The following is a 20,719-nucleotide window of genomic DNA, read 5'->3' on the forward strand; positions in this document are numbered from 1 at the left end:
ATTGATAAGTCTGGCTTAAAGCACATCCACATTTTCACTTTGTGGGGTTTCATTGCTTCTAAAACAGTGGGCCAAGGCATTTTGAAAGGCTTGCCAGTTGGCCTTGTCTGTTTTCCATCTAGGATTGGGCTGTGACATTGGGGCTGGGCCAGCATCCATGAGGGGGGTAACAGTGCCATAGTGGTCCCTTGTTACAGTCTCATCGACACACCATTTGATTCTCTCCGCCAGAGCCGCAGAAGCCAAGGTGAGGTCTAGGACCCCTCCTTGATATGCATTGACTCTTGGGTATTGAGAAGAGCGGTCTCAGGAAATGTCTCAAGCGCACTGGCTATGTGACAGTCTGCCGCATCTGGTCCCCTGCAGGGAGCCAGGATGGGGTGGTAGCACAGACCTGGCTTATGTCTAAGTTCCTACAGCCTGGCTTGCTGAACACGTTGTACAGCAAGCCAATGGTTAATGGTTAATGGTTAAAAGCAAAATAAATGTGCTAGACATCTAAGGTCATGTAGCACTATAGTAAATGGTAGTGAAGGGTGGTTGAGTTAGTGATTAGTTGTCAAAGCTGGGCAAAGGAATTGACGAGTAAATGGGTTAAGGTTGGGTAAGGTAATGAATAGGGGTTAGATCAAGTGAAGGATGTATATGCATTTGAGGAATGAAAACAGGTTGTCAAAGCAGAAAGTGTGAGAAGTTGTGGGAGGGATCACGAAAAATCGGTCCCATTTGGCTGGGCTAAATAGATTATTTAAGAATTTTGTAGATATGGGGGTAGTAGAAGGACGGGGGCATGTGGAAGAGGGAGTAGTGTTGGGGGAGGTGGACAATAAGGTTGTAAGGTAGTAATAAGGGAGGATGGGGTAGTTGATGAAGAAGGTTGTGGGTGTATAGTTGTTGAAGTTGAGCATGTTGGGAGTAGAAATGTCTCCTGGGGTGTTGATTAGGGTGGATACTGTACTAGTCGGCATTGAGGAGGGGGTATTAGTTGTAGTGTTCAGAGCCGTGGTCAAAGGAGAGCCTGGGGTCAGGGAATCGGGCGAGTTTGAATTGGTGGAGCTATTTGATGAAGAGGCAATTGCCTCTAATAATGGTATGGTTAATGGTTAATGGTTATTCATTGTTGGCCATGATAAGCCTGGAGTATGTTGGGGAGAGAAATGATCCACCCCTCAGGGTCGCTTGAGGGGTAAGGGCTAGACAACTAAAGCAGGGGAATACCGTGCCCATGGCTCCCTCAGGCCGTTCAGGACTGGCACAAAGTCAGCCTTTCATCCTTTCAGCACGGCTCTCACACCTTAGGAAGTGGATAGTAGAAGGGGTTGGTGAAGGGACAGAAAGGAAAAAGTAGGAGGGGGAAAAAAGACCATGCAAAATTTGTTGAGTCGAGGGCTGAGTCCCAAGGTTGGGGAGTTCCCCAGCATTGAGTCCCAGTCTCCGCCTCCTAAGCCCCCCCACGACAACAACGGGCAAAGAATTGGGGGGGGGGGGGGGGACAGCAAGCCAAGTGAATCTCAACAACATGAGATTCAACATCGTCTCCACAGTGCGATGCATCGGTTGTGGAGCGGGGGATTGTTGCTCTGAACAAGGTGATCAAGCCTCTGGTGCCAGCTGTTCTTGGCAACATGATACCCTGAGAAGCGAACAATCCCCTCTGTTAATGTCTCCTGGAGCATGACAATGTCAATGTTCCTCACTGAGTGGAGGATGGCATTTCTTGTATTGAAGCCATTGATGTTCCGCTGTAGTATGCTTAGATTGTGTGTCATAATGTCACTTGTTGTTAGTTACATCTGAGATATCTTTGTATTCGGATTCAGAGTCAGTTTCCCCATCAATAGTGGTATCTGACATGTCGGAGTGATCTTCATGTTTAAGGGCTATAACTTTTGTTGACTGGGCTTTTCTCTTTTCAGGTTTTGTCTGTCTATTTTTTACCTTTGCTGGCTTTACCTTGTAACCTCAATCTGCACAGATTCAGTCTGTTTTGACTCTGCCTGTGAGGGCTTGGCTGGGGTTGGAGTAGGGAAGGGAATCTCGTCCTGATGGGGGGTAGGAGCTGGTTTGGCTCTCTCCAGCTTCCTCCCTTTCAGGGCTGCAACATTCTGGGTCATTGTCGTCATGGCGACCGTGACTGTCTTCTCTGCCTCCCCACCCCACTTCTCAGAAAGATGATACTTTACTTTATTATTTTTGCATATAGTCATATATAAGTACATCTCATTACAGTAACATTTAGGAACTGTGTAAAATATGATTTTGCCCTATAAAGTATCAGTTTTCTTTGGTGCCCCCACAATACATTATCTTTGATTAAAGGGCACAGTGTTGTATTTCACTGGTACTTATTATATTAAGGTTGCATAATGGTTAATGGTTAATGGTTAAAAGCAAAATAAATGTGCTAGACATCTAAGGTCATGTAGCACTATAGTAAATGGTAGTGAAGGGTGGTGGAGTTAGTGATTAGTTGTCAAAGTTGGGCAATGGGTTAAGGTTGGATAAGGTAATGTATAGGGGTTAGATCAAGTGAAGGATGTATATGCATTTGAGGGATGGAAACAGGTTGTCAAAGCTGTGAGAAGTTGTGGGAGGGATCACGAAAAATCGGTCCCAATTGGCTGGGCTAAATAGATTATTTAAGAATTTTGTAGATATGGGGGTAGTAGAAGGACGGGGGCATGTGGAAGAGGGAGTAGTGTTGAGGGAAGTAGTGTTATGGGGAGGTGGACAATAAGGTTGTAAGGTAGTATAAGGGAGGATGGGGTAGTTGATGAAGAAGGTTGTGGGGGTATAGTTGTTGAAGTTGAGCATGTTGGGAGAGTAGAAATGTCTCCTGGGGTGTTGATTAGGGTGGATACTGTACTAGTAGGCATTGAGGAGGGGGTATTAGTTGGTGTTCAGAGCCGTGGTCAAAGGAGAGCCTGGGGTCAGGGAATCGGGCGAGTTTAAATTGGTGGAGCTATTTGATGAAGAGGCAAGCCTCATTGCCTCTAATAATGGTATGGTTAATGGTTAATGGTTATTCATTGTTGGCCATGATAAGCCTGGAGTATGTTGGGGAGAGAAACGGTCCACCCCTCAGGGTCGCTTGAGGGTTAAGGAGTAGACAACTAAAGCAGGGGAATACCGTGCCCATGGCTCCCTCAGGCCGTTCAGGACTGGCACAAAGTCAGCCTTTCATCCTTTCAGCACGGCTCTCACACCTTAGGAAGTGGATAGTAGAAGGGGTTGGTGAAGGGACAGAAAGGAAAAAGTAGGAGGGGGAAAAAAAAAACCAAGCAAAATTTGTTGAGTCGATGGCTGAGTCCCAAGGTTGGGGAGTTCCCCAGCATTGGGTCCCAGTCTCCGCCTCCTAACCCTCCCCACGACAACAACGGGCAAGGGATAGGGGGGGGGTAGGTTGCATAATTGACAACCTTAACGAAGAAACCAATAACATATTGGTTTCTTCGTTAAAATGTCAATGTAACCCTAATTTTTGTTACTGAAGAAATGTATTTAAGTTCTGGAATTATGCATGTATGGATTAAGAAGAGAGAGAGCGAGAGCAAAGAGGAGTGCCACTTATCTATATGAAAGAGTTTAGATTAACTTGAAATATCAGAGCTAATGGCTGACACGTGGCACTTGGGCACCATCTAGATATATCTCTCTTCTCATTATTGAGGATTTATAACCCATTCAAATAGATTATTTTTTCTTGTTCTTTGGTGCTGTGGACAAGAAGTAAAGCAGATATCATTTTCAGGAGTCCTCTGAATTGATGAAAGGAAGAAAAAAGAAATACAAAAGGGGTGGGTGCAATATAATGGAGAGATGTTTTGGTGGTGAGTTCTCTGCCTTGTCCATTTTAGCAGTAGGTCTGACAGAGTCAGTCTGTGCTTTTGATTTTTTCTTGACACAAGAAGCCATAAATGACTTCAGTGATGAAATAAGTAGAGGATGCTAGGAGAGGAGGAATGTTTTCCGGAGGTTGAGTAATGAGCTAGATGTAAGATTTAGACTGGATTGATGTCATAGTAGGTGTTAAGGAGGAGTTAGTAACAGCGTTCTTAGCCGTGGTCAAAGAAGAACCTCAGATTGGGGAATCGGGAGAATCTAAATCTGCGGAGCTAGTTAATATAGGGGCAAAATCATATGCTAAACATTTTTTTTTTTTTATAAACACATTTTTTGTCAAAGATTGATTTTAGATTACACGTTGTCATCGACGTTTGGCAATCGTGATTGTGATCAAGTGTACAATTGCAGAAGTTTTGATTGCCTTTTTTTTTTTTTTTTTTTAAGGAAAACACTACATATATCAAGCAATAATGTTGACATTAGGTAAAACATTATAATGTTTCAAAACTTTTTAATGTTATTCTAATGGCTGATATTAGTTGTCATTGGAAATATTTGCATAATATTGTGAGCCAGTCACATGCTTTGTTACAAACAAGAGCATTCAATTAACAAAATACTTGATACTTCGCATGTATTGTCAGAAAAAATGCAGTCCACGCAATATTGGTATGTACCAAATGGAACAATAAACTACCGATCCGTACTGTGTCTTTCCCTTTTTGCTGTGTTATTTTCCTTCATTTTTAGTGTGGGAAGGCCTGGCACGTTTTCCCACTCTGGATCATACGTTGGCATTCCGATCTTGTTTCCCGCCTATGGTTGTGTTGCCATCACATAAATCTTATATTTTCCTGTCATTAATGAACCGAAATATGACGGTGACCTTTTAGGAATAATACTTCCTTGATGTTGTATATTCTAAAACTTAGTGACCAATGGCTACCGAATAGATCTAACAGTGATAATCTTATGAGCCGAACAGGCGTATTAAAATACGCTTGTGCCAAATGGAAGCAGCAGAAATGCTACCTACGACACATATTATGTCTATAAAAGGAGAAATGCTAATTATGCACAGAGTAAAGAAAATTTACGAGTTTGTACATCTCCCAATATTACATTATGATGTCATTGTAACCGTGTTGATTGAGAACACATATATATCCGTAAATAATACGAACATCATTCATCATTATATAATAGTTAATGGTAAAATCAAATAATTGTACTAGACATTAAGATAATTTAGTGCAGTGACGAAAAGGATAAAAGTGAGTTAACAATTAGGGTAAAGTGTATAAGAAGTTAAAGGTTGAACAGCACTAGAGGGTAGAATAGTAGTGAAAAGGCGTAGAGAGAGCTAGCTGATGGAGTACAGTATAAGGTAAGGGTTGTTAAATGGGGGCAGGAATTAAGGGAAAAGGGCCTATTAGATCAAATGGAGAATATTTCTGGAAAATATTTATGTTGTCAAAGGAAAAGGTAGGGTATTCCAAGATGTCCAGCAGGTTGGGGCGTCAGGGAAGTGAAAACAAGTGAGGAAAAGTGTAAAGTGGGAGACAAGACGGTAAAATGTGTGAAACTGAAAGAGGAACATTGCATGAGGAGCATGGAGGTGGATCAGACTGTGACACGAGATAGGAATGTGTGTGGTGTGTGTTCAATGCGCACTGTCCTCTAATCATCTTCGTGGTTGCTTCTTGTCGACCTCTTCTTCCTGGTCCACACATCCTCTAAGGTCTCGCCCAGGTTTTCCTCGACTTTGGATTCCTCCAGACTTCCTTGTAGTCATTATCCAAGTCTAACTCTGCGGCGTACTTGTCCATATGTCCCCGAGTATGCTCGAGACGCCCTCATATACTTTGTCTGGATTTATCATATACTTTGTCTGGATTGTCTAGCGTTCAGGTAGGCAGCACCTTCTCCAGCATCTTGTTGTGGTTGATACCTGCGCTGGCGAGCTCCTTGACCTGACTAGGGATATATATATGTCCAGGGAGGCAGCAAACTTTCTTTGCATCCTAGGGCGACAGGTGCCTACACTAACGAGTTCCTGATCCTTTGCTGGACATTCCAGTTTTTTATGTTTTCCACAAGATCAAGAGGAAAATAGGAGTGGTGGACATAAGTAGCGGTCTGCAAGGACCTGCTTGAAGTATAAACCATTTCAGATAGATATGAGAGTAGATAAAGGGAACGATAACAACAATCCGCTGAATCAACTTGAACCACTTGTCGTCACACAGAGAAGGAATGTTTGTAAATAACAATTGTGCATTATGTATCATTCACTCATCACGACTGGCAAAATCGCAGGCAAAAGAGATACGACATCGATCTTTACGCCTACAACTACGATAACAACAAATCCTATTAATGAAAGTGTATTTTGTTCTGCGTGGATGAGCGAGTGTATGTGTGTGAGTGTGAATGAGAATGAAAGAGTGATTTCACACAAAGAATGAATTACAAACACGAAGATTAACGTTCATTTTAACAATAATGCGATAATTAGCAATGATATTAATACAATATTATTTCAGCAACCACATTGAACTCAACATTTAATGATGTGTGACAGAATGTACGCTTTAGCTAACGGTGATTTTTTTTTTTTTTTTAATCTTCTTGCAGTGCAAAACTTTGACTCAGCTCAGATATGCACCGCACAATCTACGATTCTATTGAATCTTTATTTCAGATTTGCTACATAGTAGCATATCTGAACCATATCTAGGTTATGCATGTCAGACTACGTAAGACTTTAAATGACTGGAAACGAGGCAGGTAAATCCATAATCAACCCACTCTACTCTGTGTATCTATGACCATCACGAAATCACACGATCGCCTGGGATTTTACCCAAAACATACAAGAGACTTTTGTGAGGGTGAAAAGGGTACAATTAACAAACAAATACTGATTCTAGCCCAAAACCACAGCCCTACATTTATGAACAGACATAAATAAGGGTTCATACCGACCATGATAAGGGAAGATGTTGAAGTTAAATTCAAATAACTAATCTATACCAAAATTGCGTTACATGCTCCATCCTAGTGCCAGCAAAATATGTCACCACTGAATAATGTAACGTTACTACAGGAAAAGCGAGCGTGTTTATCTCTCTCCACGTGCGCAAGCGACCGGAAGGAAAAGGGAACGAAACTCGTACAAGAAGAGAATGAAATACATAGAATTCAGTAAAATAACTATGCGGAATCACGAGGTCTTGACGAAGTGGTGACAAGGCTCGTTCTAACTAATCATCCTTGCATACTTTCCACATGGCTTCCTCCAGGACGTTGCTTGAGGGCGTGAAGTGGCCGTTTTCCTGCGGATACGTGGCGTGGGGGTAGCAAAGTGAGGTCACCGCCTCACTGTTCCCACTGCCATATGGCTCTCACACATGGTAAGGCTAGGCAAGAAAGACTGCCAGTGGGTAAAGAGGAAGAATTTGAAGTGATGGTAGAAGTCAGAGGGTTGTCTGATGTTGGTGTATCAGGGAACACAGAGGAGCAGAAACAGGAGGAAAGTACAAGTCAAGGCAGGTATTTATAGGCAGAAACAGAGTAAAGGGTGCAAGGGAGAAAAGGGCTTCCATGCGGACAGAGAATGAAATAGGTAGGCATGGTAAGGATGTAAAGGTAGGAAGAAGGGATCGAGGGTATACTGTGTACATAAGCACGTATACGATATGGCTCCCACGTGGCTCGCTGGCTGCCACGCTGGCGAGCCCACGCGGTGGCAAGGGGCCGCACACAAACGTGACCCGGGCTGCCGAGTGGCAGATAATAATAACTGCCCCACGCGCACTCCCGGGGTATAAAAGGCCAAGAATGACCCAGGTCAGGAAGAGTCCCTGCCCCGCGTTGGTCCGGTCAAGGCCGGCCGCCTAGCCAGCCGTCCCCCCCCCCCCCCCCACCTCCTGGGCTGACCGCGCACCCAGCCTTACCAAGACTTGTATCGTATGATCTATATCTGTGTTTACGCACTCTTCTCAATATAGAGCCTTTACATATCTGGTGGCAGGGTGTAGTTGCGTCCTTTTGGCACGCAACATGGACTCACTGTCTCCGAAATCCGCTCGAACATCCCTGCCCGGAGGGAGCTTGCGGTGTCAGTGCTGACCGCGACACACCCGCACTCTGCGCTTTCCAATGGTTAATGGTTAAAGGCAAAATAAATGTGCTAGACATCTAAGGTCATGTTAGTGAAGGGTGTTTGGGTTAGTGATTAGCTGGGTTAAAGGATTGGTAAGTGAATGGGTTAGGGTCGGATGAGGTAATGTAAAGGATTAGATCAAGTGAAGGATACATATGCGTTTGGAGAGGAAAACAGGTTGTCAAAGCAGAAAGTGTGAGATTCTGTAAGGATGTCTGATAAGTTGGGATGTCTATGTGGGGAGGATAGGTGGGATAAAGTAGAGGTACGGGCTGCTTCAAATCTAGGGCATGACAATAGAATGTGTGGGACTGAAAGAGGAACATTACATAAGGGACATAGGGGTGGGTCGGATTGTGACATCAGATAGGAGTGTTAGACGGGTGTGGCCAATGCGTTAGCGGGCGAGAGCCGTCTCCCAACGTCTGTTCCGATGGTATGGAGCTGACCAGGAGGAGATTGACAGTTTTACAGTATGTAATTTATTAGTGTGGAGACTTGACCAAAAAGATTGCCATCGATTATACAAGAAGATCTTAAAGTGTGGGTAATAATCCGTGGCTGGGATATGTGAGAAACGTGGTTGGTTTGATGTGGACATAGCAGCGTAGCGTGCTAGAGTATCTGCCTGTTCATTGCCGGGGATTCCAACATGGCTGGGTACCCAGCAAAATTTGATTGTTTTATGATGTGTGGACAGGTAGAACAACCAGTTCTGGATCTTACAAACAAGGGGGTTGGTCGTGTGTATTGACTTTATGAGAGTTAATGAGTTACGGGAGTCAGTAAAAATTGTATAAGAGGAAGAGGGGAGTAAGTATATATGTTTTAAAGCAAAAAGGAGTGCATACAGTTCTGTAGTAAGGACACTGGATTCAGGAGGGAGGGGGTATTTGAAAGTACGAGTTGGGAAGATTACTGCAAAACCAGCACCGGAGGTGGTTTTGGAGCCGTCATTGTAGACGTGAATACTGGAGGAATGAGTGGAGGCATGGTCAAGGAAATGGGTGAGAAGGACAGTAAGAGGAATATTTGATTTTGGTGGGTCAGGGTAGACAGAGGAGCAAATATGGGGGCAAGGTATAAGCCATGGAGGGACTGAATGGACAGAGAACGGGAGGGGTCGGAGATGGGGAAAAGGGGAATGGGAGAGGAGGGTATCCATGCGAGTGGAGAAAGGAGTAGGTAAACGTGGAGAAGAAGCAAAGGTAGGAAGTAGGGATCGTGGGATAGTTAGTTTAGTGAGGGGAAGTTGGTGGAATCGAGCATAACATCGGAGAGAGAGAAGGGTACGGCGTTGAGAGAGAGATGGTATGCCTGATTCAGTGTACAGGCTCTCAACTGGAGAGGAGCGGAAGGCACCTAGGGCTAAGCGAAGACCACATTGATGGATTGTATCAAGATGAGCAAGGTGAGAAGTTGAGGCAGAGGAGTAGATATGGCATCCATAATCAAGGGTGGAGAGGATCAAGGTGACATGAAGATGAAGGGGAGTTTTCCGATCTGAGTCCCAGGATAAATGGGATAGGGTTTGTAAAATTCGGAGACGGCGGCGAGCTTTTTCTTTGATGTAAAGAATATGGTCTCGCCAGGATAGTTTGGAGTCAAAAATGACGCTTACGAATTTACCAGAGGAACGGTGTTGAAATGGAGTGTCATATAAGAAGAGTGAAGGTAGAGGACCTACACGTATGCGAGAGAAAAGGATGGAGAAAGATTTGGAGGTAGAAAAGCGGAAGCCATGGTTTGTGGCCCAGGAGGAAACTGATGATATGGCAGATTGAAGAAATTGGTAGAGATTTGGTATGGATGTGCCAGAGGTATGGTTAAATCATCAACATAGAGTGATGACCGGGCTCCTGGTGGTAGAACTGAGGCAATGTCATTTACAGCAAGAAGGAATAAGGTGGTACTAAACACACTGCCTTGTGGGACGCCTTCAATTTGAGGAAAGAAAGCTGATGTGGCAGAGGCAATTTTGACCTGGTGGGTGCGTTGAGATAAGAAAGACTTTATGAAGACACCCATATTTCCACGTATGCCTGGAGAGGACAATTGTTGGAGAATATGGTACCTCCATGTCGTATCATATGTTTTTTCTTGGTAAAAAAAAACATAGCTAGTACGGATTCATGGCGTGCAAATGCGGATGTAATATATGTCTCAAAATGAGCAAGGGGGTCAGCGGTGCTTCGGGTACGGCGAAAACCAAACTGGGAAGGAGAGATAAGATTGTGGAATTCAAGATACCACATTAAGCGGAAGTTAACCATTCGCTCTAGTAGTTTGCATAAGCAGCTAGTTAGTGCGATAGGGCGATAGTCTTGAGGGAGGGTACCCGATTTATTGGGTTTCAGGAAGGGGAGGATAAGAGCTTCTCGACAATGAGAAGGAAAATTTGCGTGCGTGTATCAAAGTGTGTGGGGCGATCTGTATTTAGAATAATAAGATCAGCTGTGGAGAGGAAGCGCTCTAGAGCTCGGCCACGGGAGTTGGTGATAGAATCACCCCAAAGAGTGTGGCGGCAGTTAAAATCACCTACTATGAGGAAAGGTGATTGAAGTTGGGATTAAGTTTTCAAAAGCGACGAAGTTAATGGGATGGGAAGGGGAGAGGTAGACTGAAATCACTGTGATCCAGCGGCGAAGAAAGATACGAATAACTGTACAAAGGACAGTGGTTTGAAAGGGAGGTATGACATAAAGTGTTTTCTGGTTGATAAGTATGGACGAGACATAAAGGAAGTGTGGGGAAGAATCAAAATGGTAATTGGGGATTGGTATTGGAGAATGTGTAAGAAAAGTTTCTTGAAGGCATATAATTGATGGGTTATAATAGAGGATATGACGGAAGTCAGGTCTGTGAGAGCGGAAACCGCGAATGTTCCAATGAAGGATAGTTATACTTTCGTTGATTTAGTGGCAAAGATTGCAGTGCGTGTTGGAGAATTTGAAGGGGAAGATGCTAGAGGGTGGGATAAAGAATGAGGTTGGGGAGGTGGTGTTGTATCAGGAGGGGTGTTGGGAGGTAGAGGGTCTGGGGAAGAGGGTACTTGTGACATGAGGGATTCACGTGTGTATCCAGGAAGGAGTGGAAGGGATAAAGGGGATGGTGGGAGGGTTAATATAGGTAGGGGTGGAGTCGGGCGGGGGGTTGGGGGTTGGGATGGGGTAGGAGGATTGGGTGTAGGGAGAATATGAGTAGGAGGAGGATGGATATCGGCAGTCACTTTGAGTGTGGAGGGAGCGGGAATTGTAGAATTTGAAGGTGGATGAGTATCAGTTTAGGACTCTATTATGTAGTTCTGGATATCTTCAAGAGTTTCTGTAATGCGGTTGGTTGGGGAGTTTTGTGAGATAAAGGTTTTCTTGTGAGGTGGGGAAGAGAAGTCTGGTGTCTGAAAAATAGGGGCAAAGGAAGGTGAAGTTGATTGTGAGGTAGGGGAAGAGGGGGTGGAACGTTTATTCTGTCTGCGGGTAGTGCAGGGAGGGAGAGGGGAAGGTGTTGGGGCTGTAGTAGAGATTGGAGTGTCTGGATTTAGGATGGCAAAATAATTTGACTGGGGAAGGTAGGAGGTAGAAGTGGGGAAGTTGGAGGGGGGTTAGGTTTAGGAGAGGGTGTAGGAGCTTGGGAGGTAGGGGGGATTGGCAGAGTGAGCGACACTACTGGAGTAGGGGGTAAGAGAAAAACCTCGTCGACGTGCTTCCTGTCTGGCTTCACGTAGAGTTAGTCCAAGTCTGAATCTGAGAGTTGCTACCTCAGACTCAAATTTGTAGTTGGGGCAGCCTCTATAAAATACATTATGGGGGCCGCCACAGTTTGCACATGTGCGTGATTGTGTAGAGCAGTTTGATCGAGTATGGCCAGGTTGGGCACATAGCGGGCATCTGGTTGTGGATTGGCAGTGTTTGGCTGGGTGTCCCAAACGCCAACAATTTTGGCATTGACGAGGAGGAGGTTGGTATGGTCGGACAAGTAGGGATTCCCCACCTATGTAAACATTAAAGGGGAGGTCATGTCTACGGAAAGTAATTTTGGCAATGTTAATGGATTTCTTACGCTGAAATGGTTGTGAGAACAGCTGGCATTTCCTGTATATTGTTTTCTAGATTGTTACATTATAGGATAACGCATAACATCCGTTACATGTTCATTGGTGACACGTTCTATCGGCGCTAGAGCGGAGCTTGTAACGCAAATTATTTACATTTTTATATAGCGCCAGGAATCTTCCCCATATCATAGTGTCAGAATGCCTAATTACCTGGGGTTGCGTATATGCCTAATAGATCCGCGCTCCGACATTATTTCGTTCGGCAACTTTTGAGCCGGTGTGACCCACTGTTACGTCCGTTAAATAATGTAGGACTAGAGCTTAAACTAGAATCGTGATTCGCTCATTAACCACACCCTGCTCACACTTTAGACGTCACTGCCATGTTTGGGTAAATCCCATCGATTTGTGATTCGTGATAAATACCCGTAGGGCATTGCATGAGCGCCAATCACAGACTCGCAGCTAGAGTGGGTTATTTATAAATTTTCCCAGCTCTGCATGTGCAGTTTGACAATACTTCGGCACCATTCATTAGTGCGTCATTTTGTCGCATATCATTAAATGTTAAATTCAATGTAGTACTTGAAATAATTTTGTATTACTTCTATAGCTAGTTTATTGCATTTTTGTAAAATGAATGTTAATTTCCGTGTTTGGCATCCATGTCCGGTCGGTGTGAGGTCACTTTCACTCTTATTAAGTGACACACTCACTCACTCTCTCACTCTCTCACTCTTTCACTCTCTCACTCACTCACTCTCTCTCTCTCTCTCTCTCTCTCTCTCTCTCTCTCTCTCTCTCTCTCTCTCTCTCTCTCTCTCTCTCTCTCTCTCTCTCTCTCTCTCTCTCTCTCTCTCTCACTCACTCTCACTCACTCACTTACTCACTCACTCACTCACTCACTCTCACTCACTCTCTCATCAGCCTGCGAGTTTGTCAATCGTGATGTGTGACTTGTGACATACATTTCTTTTCTGTATTACGACAATGGTTCGAGTAAACCTTTGCAACCCGCAAAGGTTTACTTGAACCATTGTCGTAACAGGGGACCGTGCGAGAAATCAAATAGACTACATTGCAGTCAGTTCGAGATTTCGCAATACGGTGAAGAACTCACGAGCCAATTGTCGTTTCTCTTACCTTATCTATCGAGAGATGGTTTGGTAGTTCAAGCTAGGTCTTTGCGGATCGCTGCTACCGTCTCTCTCTTCTAATTTCTTCTTTGAAGGTAAAACACAAAATGAAAAAAAATAAAGACGAAAATAACAAAAAATTTAACATTAAAAACTGCAAATCTCCTAGCCAGCCGTCCGCCCCCCTGGGCTGACCAAGCACTACCTGCGACCAAGCCTTACCAAGACTTGTATCGAGTGATCTATATCTGTGTTGCTTACTCTTCTTAATAAAAGGGGTTAAGCCAACCGTCCCCTTTTACTACTCCTGCATAACCATATGTTTAAGGCATCTAAATAGCCATTACAGAGTGACAATTAGGTTAGAGAGAAAATTGGTGAGATATAAGGACACGGCGTCGTGAGAGGGCTGGTAGGCCTGATTCAAGGTATATCTTCTAAACTAGAGAGACGCAAAAGGCACCTAGGCTAAACGTAGACTGCAGTGATGGATAGCATCAAGGTGAGTAAGAAGAGAGGTAGAGACAGATGAGTATATGACTGCCATAGACAAGAGTGGAAAGTATCAGGGTAGTATGACAATGGAGGGGTTTTGCGGTCTGAACACCAGGATATGTGGGAAAGAGTGTGTAGAAGTTGGAGGTAGTGGCATACACATGGAAAAGTTCAGGGGACGGTGCGAGAAATCAAATAGACTACATTGCAGTCAGTTCAAGATTTCGCAATGCGGTGAAGAACTCACGAGCTTATCCAGGTGCTGACGCTGACTCACATCACGTTCCCGTGATCATTAAACTCAAGCCTTCTCTAAAGTATAGTGAGAAATCTCGAACCAAGCCTAAGTACGACTTCAGCGAACTGATAAGCAATCCTGACATGAAAAGAAACCTCTGCTAACACTACAAAGCCGTCTCTGAGACCATAAAGATAACCGTTGCAAACAATATCCCAACAGTCTAGAAGTCTAAGCCTTCATCGCATTGGTTCAACCCGGAACTTAAAGATCTGCTTTGAAAAAGACAAATTCCAAAACCCAACCCGGTACAATGTAGACTAGTCAACCAAGAATTTAAGAAAAAGGGTAAAGAGAACAAAGAAGCGTGATTGGAAGTGTAGGGAAGTAGAGAATCGATGCTACAATGTCAAAGATATGTAATAGGGGTGGCTGCAGAAGGAAACTGCCTACCTGTTCATGGAGACATTGCTGGAAGAGGAGAATGCTGTTAGAGTAAGGAGCTGTGGGATGGGGGATCACATAAAAATTGGTCCCATTTGGCTGGGGCTAAATAGAGTATTTAAGATGTTGTAGAGGTGGGAGTAGAAGGATGGGTGTGTGTGGAAGAGGGAGTAGTGTTGAGAGATAGTATTGCAAAGAGATGAACAATAAGGTTGTAGAGTAGTAATAAAAATAGGGCAACACCTGTAAAATAAATTATGGGAGCCACTACAATTAGCACATATGCGTGATTGTGTGGGGCAGTATGAGCAATAATGGCCAGGATGGACAAATAGTGAACAGGCTGTTGAGTGATATTGGCAGGCCGACTGAAATGCCATATTTGTGATATTGTTCAATTTGGTCAGACAGGGCAGGATTCTCCAATAACATAAACTTCATAGGGGAAGGTCATGTCTATGGACAATAAACTTGGCAATATTGATGTAGGACTAATGGTGGCTTCTGGGGGAAGAGTGTAGCATTGTTCATAGTCAACAAGCCAGACAAATAGCCTGTTTTCTCAGTCTGACCAATCCTTGTCGTGGACAGGGCAATCAGTTGAGGAGATGGAAAAAGTTCCAGTACAAGTATTAACCCAATGCTGCCGGGGAAACTGAATAAAAAATGGGGAAAATGCTGTGCTCATTTTCTATATTTTTGTGAAATGTCTCTGCACATAGATGGCTCTGCTAGTGCTTAGCCACAAAGGAGTCAATTAGTAGAAAATGTCACCTTACCCGATTTAAATTGGCCAGAAAAACGTATTTTTTACTAGTGCTGTGAATATTGATGGTGTTATTTTTATTATAAACATTATAATTACTATAATGTTATAAACATTAGTAACAGCAAAATAAGATAACATAAAATAATTTTGTAAATCAATGAGAAGGGTAAATGGGCGAGACAGGCAGTACTCGTAACCTCCTATTACCTGTGAAACCATCAATGTGTAAAAACAATCAAACAAGCACTCACAGTGGGCATAGCACGTACGTACACGTCATGCCCGTCAGCACTGGGTTAAGGAAGAAGTGAGGTTGGGCAGGGATAGGATTGTCAGTAAAGTTAGTCAGGGTAGAACATGCTTAAGCTTAGAACTTAGATGTAAATGTGACAATGTGTGAAAGACAAACAGTTGCAGAAGGAAACTTTGCCTACTTGTGTTTAGAGATGAGGGTATTGTCTGCATAAGGGGCTGTGAGGGGTTTCACAAAAAATGTATCCCACTTTACTGTGATAAAAAGAATACTCAAAGGATTTATAGACGTGGTAATAGCTGAAGTACAATGACAGAGGAGGAGGGAGTGGTGTTCAGTGAGATAGTACTGCAAGGAGGTGGACAACAAGGATGATGAAGATTAGTAATATGGGAGGAGGGGGTTGAAAATGAAGAAGACTGGAGGATGAGGAGGCAGGGTGGAAAATGCTGGGAAAGATGAAGGAATGTCTTCTGAAGGCTGGGCAATGACCTGGGTGGGTGAGTTGAAATCAAAGGATGGCAAGGGGTCGGGGAACCCACAAAAATTAAGTCAGTAGGGCTAGATGATAATGGGGCAAACCTCAATGCCCCTAATAAAGGTACAAAATCCTCATTGGCAATGTAAAGCTTATGGGAACCCTCAGGGTCCCCATGAGAGGTAAGGGCTGGATAACTAAACAGGAGAATATGGTGCCCATGGTTCCCAGAGGCTATTCAGGACTGACACAAAGCCAGCCTTTCATACTTTCAACACAGCCTTCACATCTTGACCCCTTGCCGACGGGTACGACCGGTAGACACGTGCTAATATGCCTAATTTGCAATCTTTTTCCATCAGTACTTAACCCAATGGCGACGGGTCATGGCTATCGCCGTCATAACAATACGCCCGATTTGAGGCGTGCGGCTGTCCGCAGCGGCGCCGCGCCAAAACGCCCCGAGGCAATGATTCGGCTTGATGTACCGAATTCACGCGCTCAGAGTCGGCGCGCTGCCGCCGTTCGCCAGAGCGTAGAGTTTTTTTTAATTTTGTATACCTGACGCCATTGGGTTAAGGGTCCACCAGTTTGGGCACAGCTCTGGGTGAAAGATCATTCATGTCATATTCTGATGACGCATGCATTATATTTTATAGTATTCCTTAATCCATCACCACTGGGTAACAGAAATCCCTGAGTGTGTTAAACTCGGGTGATTTCTGGCAATAGCCAGACACTGGGCACGGGAGTTGTCACATCTAGTGGAACTTCCTGCTCCATGTGCTCTGGCACATTGCCGTGCGTACCCAGCAGTTTGTTATGATGCCGTTACAAGTGACCCATCTGAATCGGCTAAAAAGGAACCTCCTGCCCACACCACATGCCCTAGGGCATTGCCTGAAGGAGAATGGCATGTGTTATGCTAAGATTGGGTGAATTTTAGCACACAAATCATTTGCCTGTTATGTCTGGAAGATGTCATTTACATTGTGCTCGATTGCTGCTGATGTGAACCTGTAACCTTCACTCTAGTTTAATTTATGTGATCAGTCTCCTTGTGTCAACTACTCACATTGCCTTTTAGTGCTTTGCCAGTTCATGTGACTGTCTTGAAGTATGATACACAAAATGTAAGTATAAAAGCCATGGTAGTAGCAGCCTTGTATATACCTGCACACTGTCTTCTTTCATAAAAATAAAAATAATTTTTTTTTACCCTTCAATAAAACCACATTATATTTTGTACGCATAGTATAACATACCTTATTTATTGAAATGGACTCTAATGTACACAATCAGACCACTACAGGTTTGATCTAGCAACTAAAATGCACATCATACACCTCTGATTATGCAAAAACTAAAGAACATAAAAATCATGTTTTGCATATAAGCAGTATTAAAAAAAGAGAAAAACAGGGGGAAATATAAGAAAAAAGAAAAGAAAAAGAAAGGAAGAAAGAGAAAAAAAAAAAAAAAAAATCATCATCTTGCTTTGTAGATCTGGCATGGCGAGTGCATACTACATACAGTGGAGGCCCAGCGAATCCCAAATTCTCCTGGGGGCATTGGATTCAGCTATTACTGCCAGGTACATGTAATGTACAATGTAGCTTTGGTTTATGAATTTTGTTTGCACAACAAAAGCTGTACAAGTGCTTAGCCACCAAAGAGTCAATAAGTGGGTTCATATGACCTTGCCTAATTTCCCCCTCCCTTTAGAGTTAGGATTTTTTCTTTGTTGTTATTAACCCCTTGATGATGTGTGAAGAAAACTTAAAAAAAAAGAAAAAAAAGAAAAAAAAGAAAAAAAAAGATCTTCGCTCTGGAGATCAATGGCAACGCACCAACTTTGAGCATGGGAGTTTGGTACATCAAGCCATATCACCGGCTCGTAGCACTTTAGCACGCTGCCACAGCGTACAGCCGCATGCCACAGATCGAGAGAGAGAGAGAGAGAGAGAGAGAGAGAGAGAGAGAGAGAGAGAGAGAGAGAGAGAGAGAGAGAGAGAGAGAGAGAGAGAGAGAGAGAGAGAGAGAGAGAGAGAGAGGAAAAAAAAAAAAAAAAAAAAAAAAAAAAAAAAATCAAAGAAAGGGGTAAACAGGTGAGACAGCTAGGACTAGTAATCAACTCCTTGGTGATTAAGCACTTTTGGAGCCGTCTATGTATCAAAACAATAAAGTAAAAGCACAATGCATGGCATATGCCTTTGTCATCCCGGCATCAATATGTTAAGAACATCTTCATATGACTGATATTACTTAAAAATTATTACTTGAAAATTTTAATAACAAGTTTCAGCAATATATTATTCTAAATATGATTCATTAGATTTTTACAAAAGCATCACTTCTAGCATGGTGAAATTCAAGTACTTTCAATCCTATGTCCACATAATGCTAGTTGTTACAAAGATTAATGTCATGTATCAACTATAAACTATGATGACAATATTGTTTTTTAAAAGAAAGGTGCTAATACAGTAAATGTAAATAATGTATAGTTTTATTGTGCATTTTTGCATTGAGATTTTTAAAAATGAAATATAATTTCTATGTCAAGTGCCAGTGAGCTAAAAAGGTCTCAGCTTTTATGCACTGAACAAGTGCAAAATTCACTTCACATCTCATAAATATAGAACTATATTACTGATAATGCTGCATATATATATATATATATATATATATATATATATATATATATATATATATATATATCTTCTAAAACTACTTCCTTAAAAGCAATGCCAAGTGTGGGAGTATTACAATTACAGTTCACTTATTAAACCTAAATTCTACCTATAGATCTTACAGCCTTAACCCCATACCAACGGGCTACGCACTAAGGCGTCATAACAAACCACTTGATCTGTGGAGTGTGGCTGTATGCCGCAGCAATGCGCCGTAGCACTACGAGCTGAAGTTTGATGTAGCAAACTCCCGCGCTCAAAGTCAGCTTGTTGTCATTAATCTCCAGAGCGTAGAGTTTTTAAAAATTTTCTTAACCCGTCAGTAAGGGGTTAAAATTCTTATTCTATTGCATATTTGATGTTTTACAGTATGTTACACAATTTGGGCTCGGAAAGCACTTGCAATAATTTACAAAATTTTGTACTAGTTATTCTTTTTCAACCACTTTCTAAAGTTTGACTTTTCTTAGTTTTTCTATGAAGCATCTTTTGCCCCTCTGTATCAGTAAGACTGGGAAAAAAATCAAAATATATATATTCATAATATGACACTTAAGATAGATGGGAAAATATACCATAGATGGTATTACAAATTGTGTAATGGAGTAGTAATAAGAAAAAAGGAAAGAAATAGGAAATAACAGTATCATAATCAAATGAGGAAAAAGTTGGCAAGATGATAGCTGATTTGCTAGTGTATATTTCCATATCGATCAGTTGTTCTCAATAGATTGGCATATTAATGTTCTCTTAATCTAGAAGTGAGTATCATATGAATAACGCTTTAATAAAATAGTATATGCACTTGAATTATTTATTTATTTATTTCTAAATTAAAAATGGAAAATCTAAAAAGATCAAATCCACAACATATTATTGAATCTAAATAACATATCAAAATTACAAATAAAACATCTTATTTCATTGCAGTCCCTGAAGAGAATGATATTGAAAGGTTAATCTTCTGTTATCCATAAACTGTATTACAGTACTTAAGTAAAGAAAGTATTTAATAGTGAGACATTCCTCTACCTTCATCCCTTGTGTAAAAATAATTAACCATTTCATCCAAAGTAAACAAAGGTGGCCTGATTATCACAGTGCATAGGAAGCACTGCATACTGCTATGAAACGTAAAACTCGTACAAATCTTATGTTAAGTCAAAGACACAATAGGGTTGAGTACAATGAACAAGTAATTTGGAAAGAAAAGACCTCCCTCCCACCCCACCAAAAAGAAAAAAAGAAAAAAAGAAAAAAATAAAAAAAGAAAAAAAGAAAAGAAAAGAAAGAAAAAAAAAAAAAAATTACCTGCATGTATACAGCCCTGGCATTAGGCACTAATAAATGAATGACATACAATAAAAAGACAATTATGACATTTACTTATGTGATAGCAATGTTATGGCATCTTTACAACCACTTAAAATGTGAGACTGAAAATTCAGCCAAGTCAGTTACAGAAGTAGATACTGACAGCATCTACAGAGCTACTTAAAAAATGATTGAATAAACATTCAGCCAAGTTCATTGACTGAAGTTGATACTGTGAATGAAAATCCTTTGGGAAGACCACCCACTGAAGATGTGTTGGCTGGAGTACCAATACCTTCACAGATTAATTTTGTAATCTCCTCCTTTCTCATGTCTCCATGCCTTGTATCGGGTCACAAAATCTTTGCGATGCCTAAGGAGTCCTTCATCATGTACTCTCTGAGGGCCCACAAAGCAGTAACAACCATGCCATGGGATCCTGGTCCATTTGCCAGCCAGTTAGCAGGAAGACGTCCTGAATCATTTATAACAGTATTCTCTTGTGTTGCCATCAGATGTCTCTCCCAATTGCTTAGAAAAGGTTTATCCAGATTTTCAATGTATCTGAAAAAGAGGAAAAGATAAGAATAACTACCCCTAAATCACAAAATAAAATGGGCTGACTTACTATTTCCAATTTTCTTTAAATACTAAAACATTACCTGACAGCTCAAATTACCCAAGAAAAATAAGCACAGAGGTTTACTGAATACTTCAATAAAATATGAACCCATCCATCTTTTTCTACAAATACTGCATGGGAAAGGTTATTGTTACACACATACAGACTAAAAATAACCACTGCCACAATTAACATAACATTTCAAATTG

General features: G+C 42.1%; 1 protein-coding gene across 2 annotated transcripts in view; it reads right to left on the reverse strand.

Annotated features, from left to right (window-relative positions):
- Positions 1–19,374: 19,374 nt before the first annotated feature.
- The window catches only part of LOC125041925 (protein polybromo-1-like), a 56,343-nt gene continuing 54,998 nt past the window's right edge, over positions 19,375–20,719 (reverse strand). For both annotated transcript variants that reach the window (XM_047637326.1, XM_047637327.1), the window contains exon 13: positions 19,375–20,452. In XM_047637326.1, coding sequence (XP_047493282.1) covers positions 20,242–20,452 — 211 coding nt within the window. In that variant the 3' untranslated portion in view covers positions 19,375–20,241. The remainder of the gene's footprint in view (positions 20,453–20,719) is intronic.

This window comes from Penaeus chinensis, chromosome 31 (genome assembly GCF_019202785.1).
Source record: "Penaeus chinensis breed Huanghai No. 1 chromosome 31, ASM1920278v2, whole genome shotgun sequence".
Taxonomy (NCBI): Eukaryota; Metazoa; Arthropoda; class Malacostraca; order Decapoda; family Penaeidae; genus Penaeus; species Penaeus chinensis.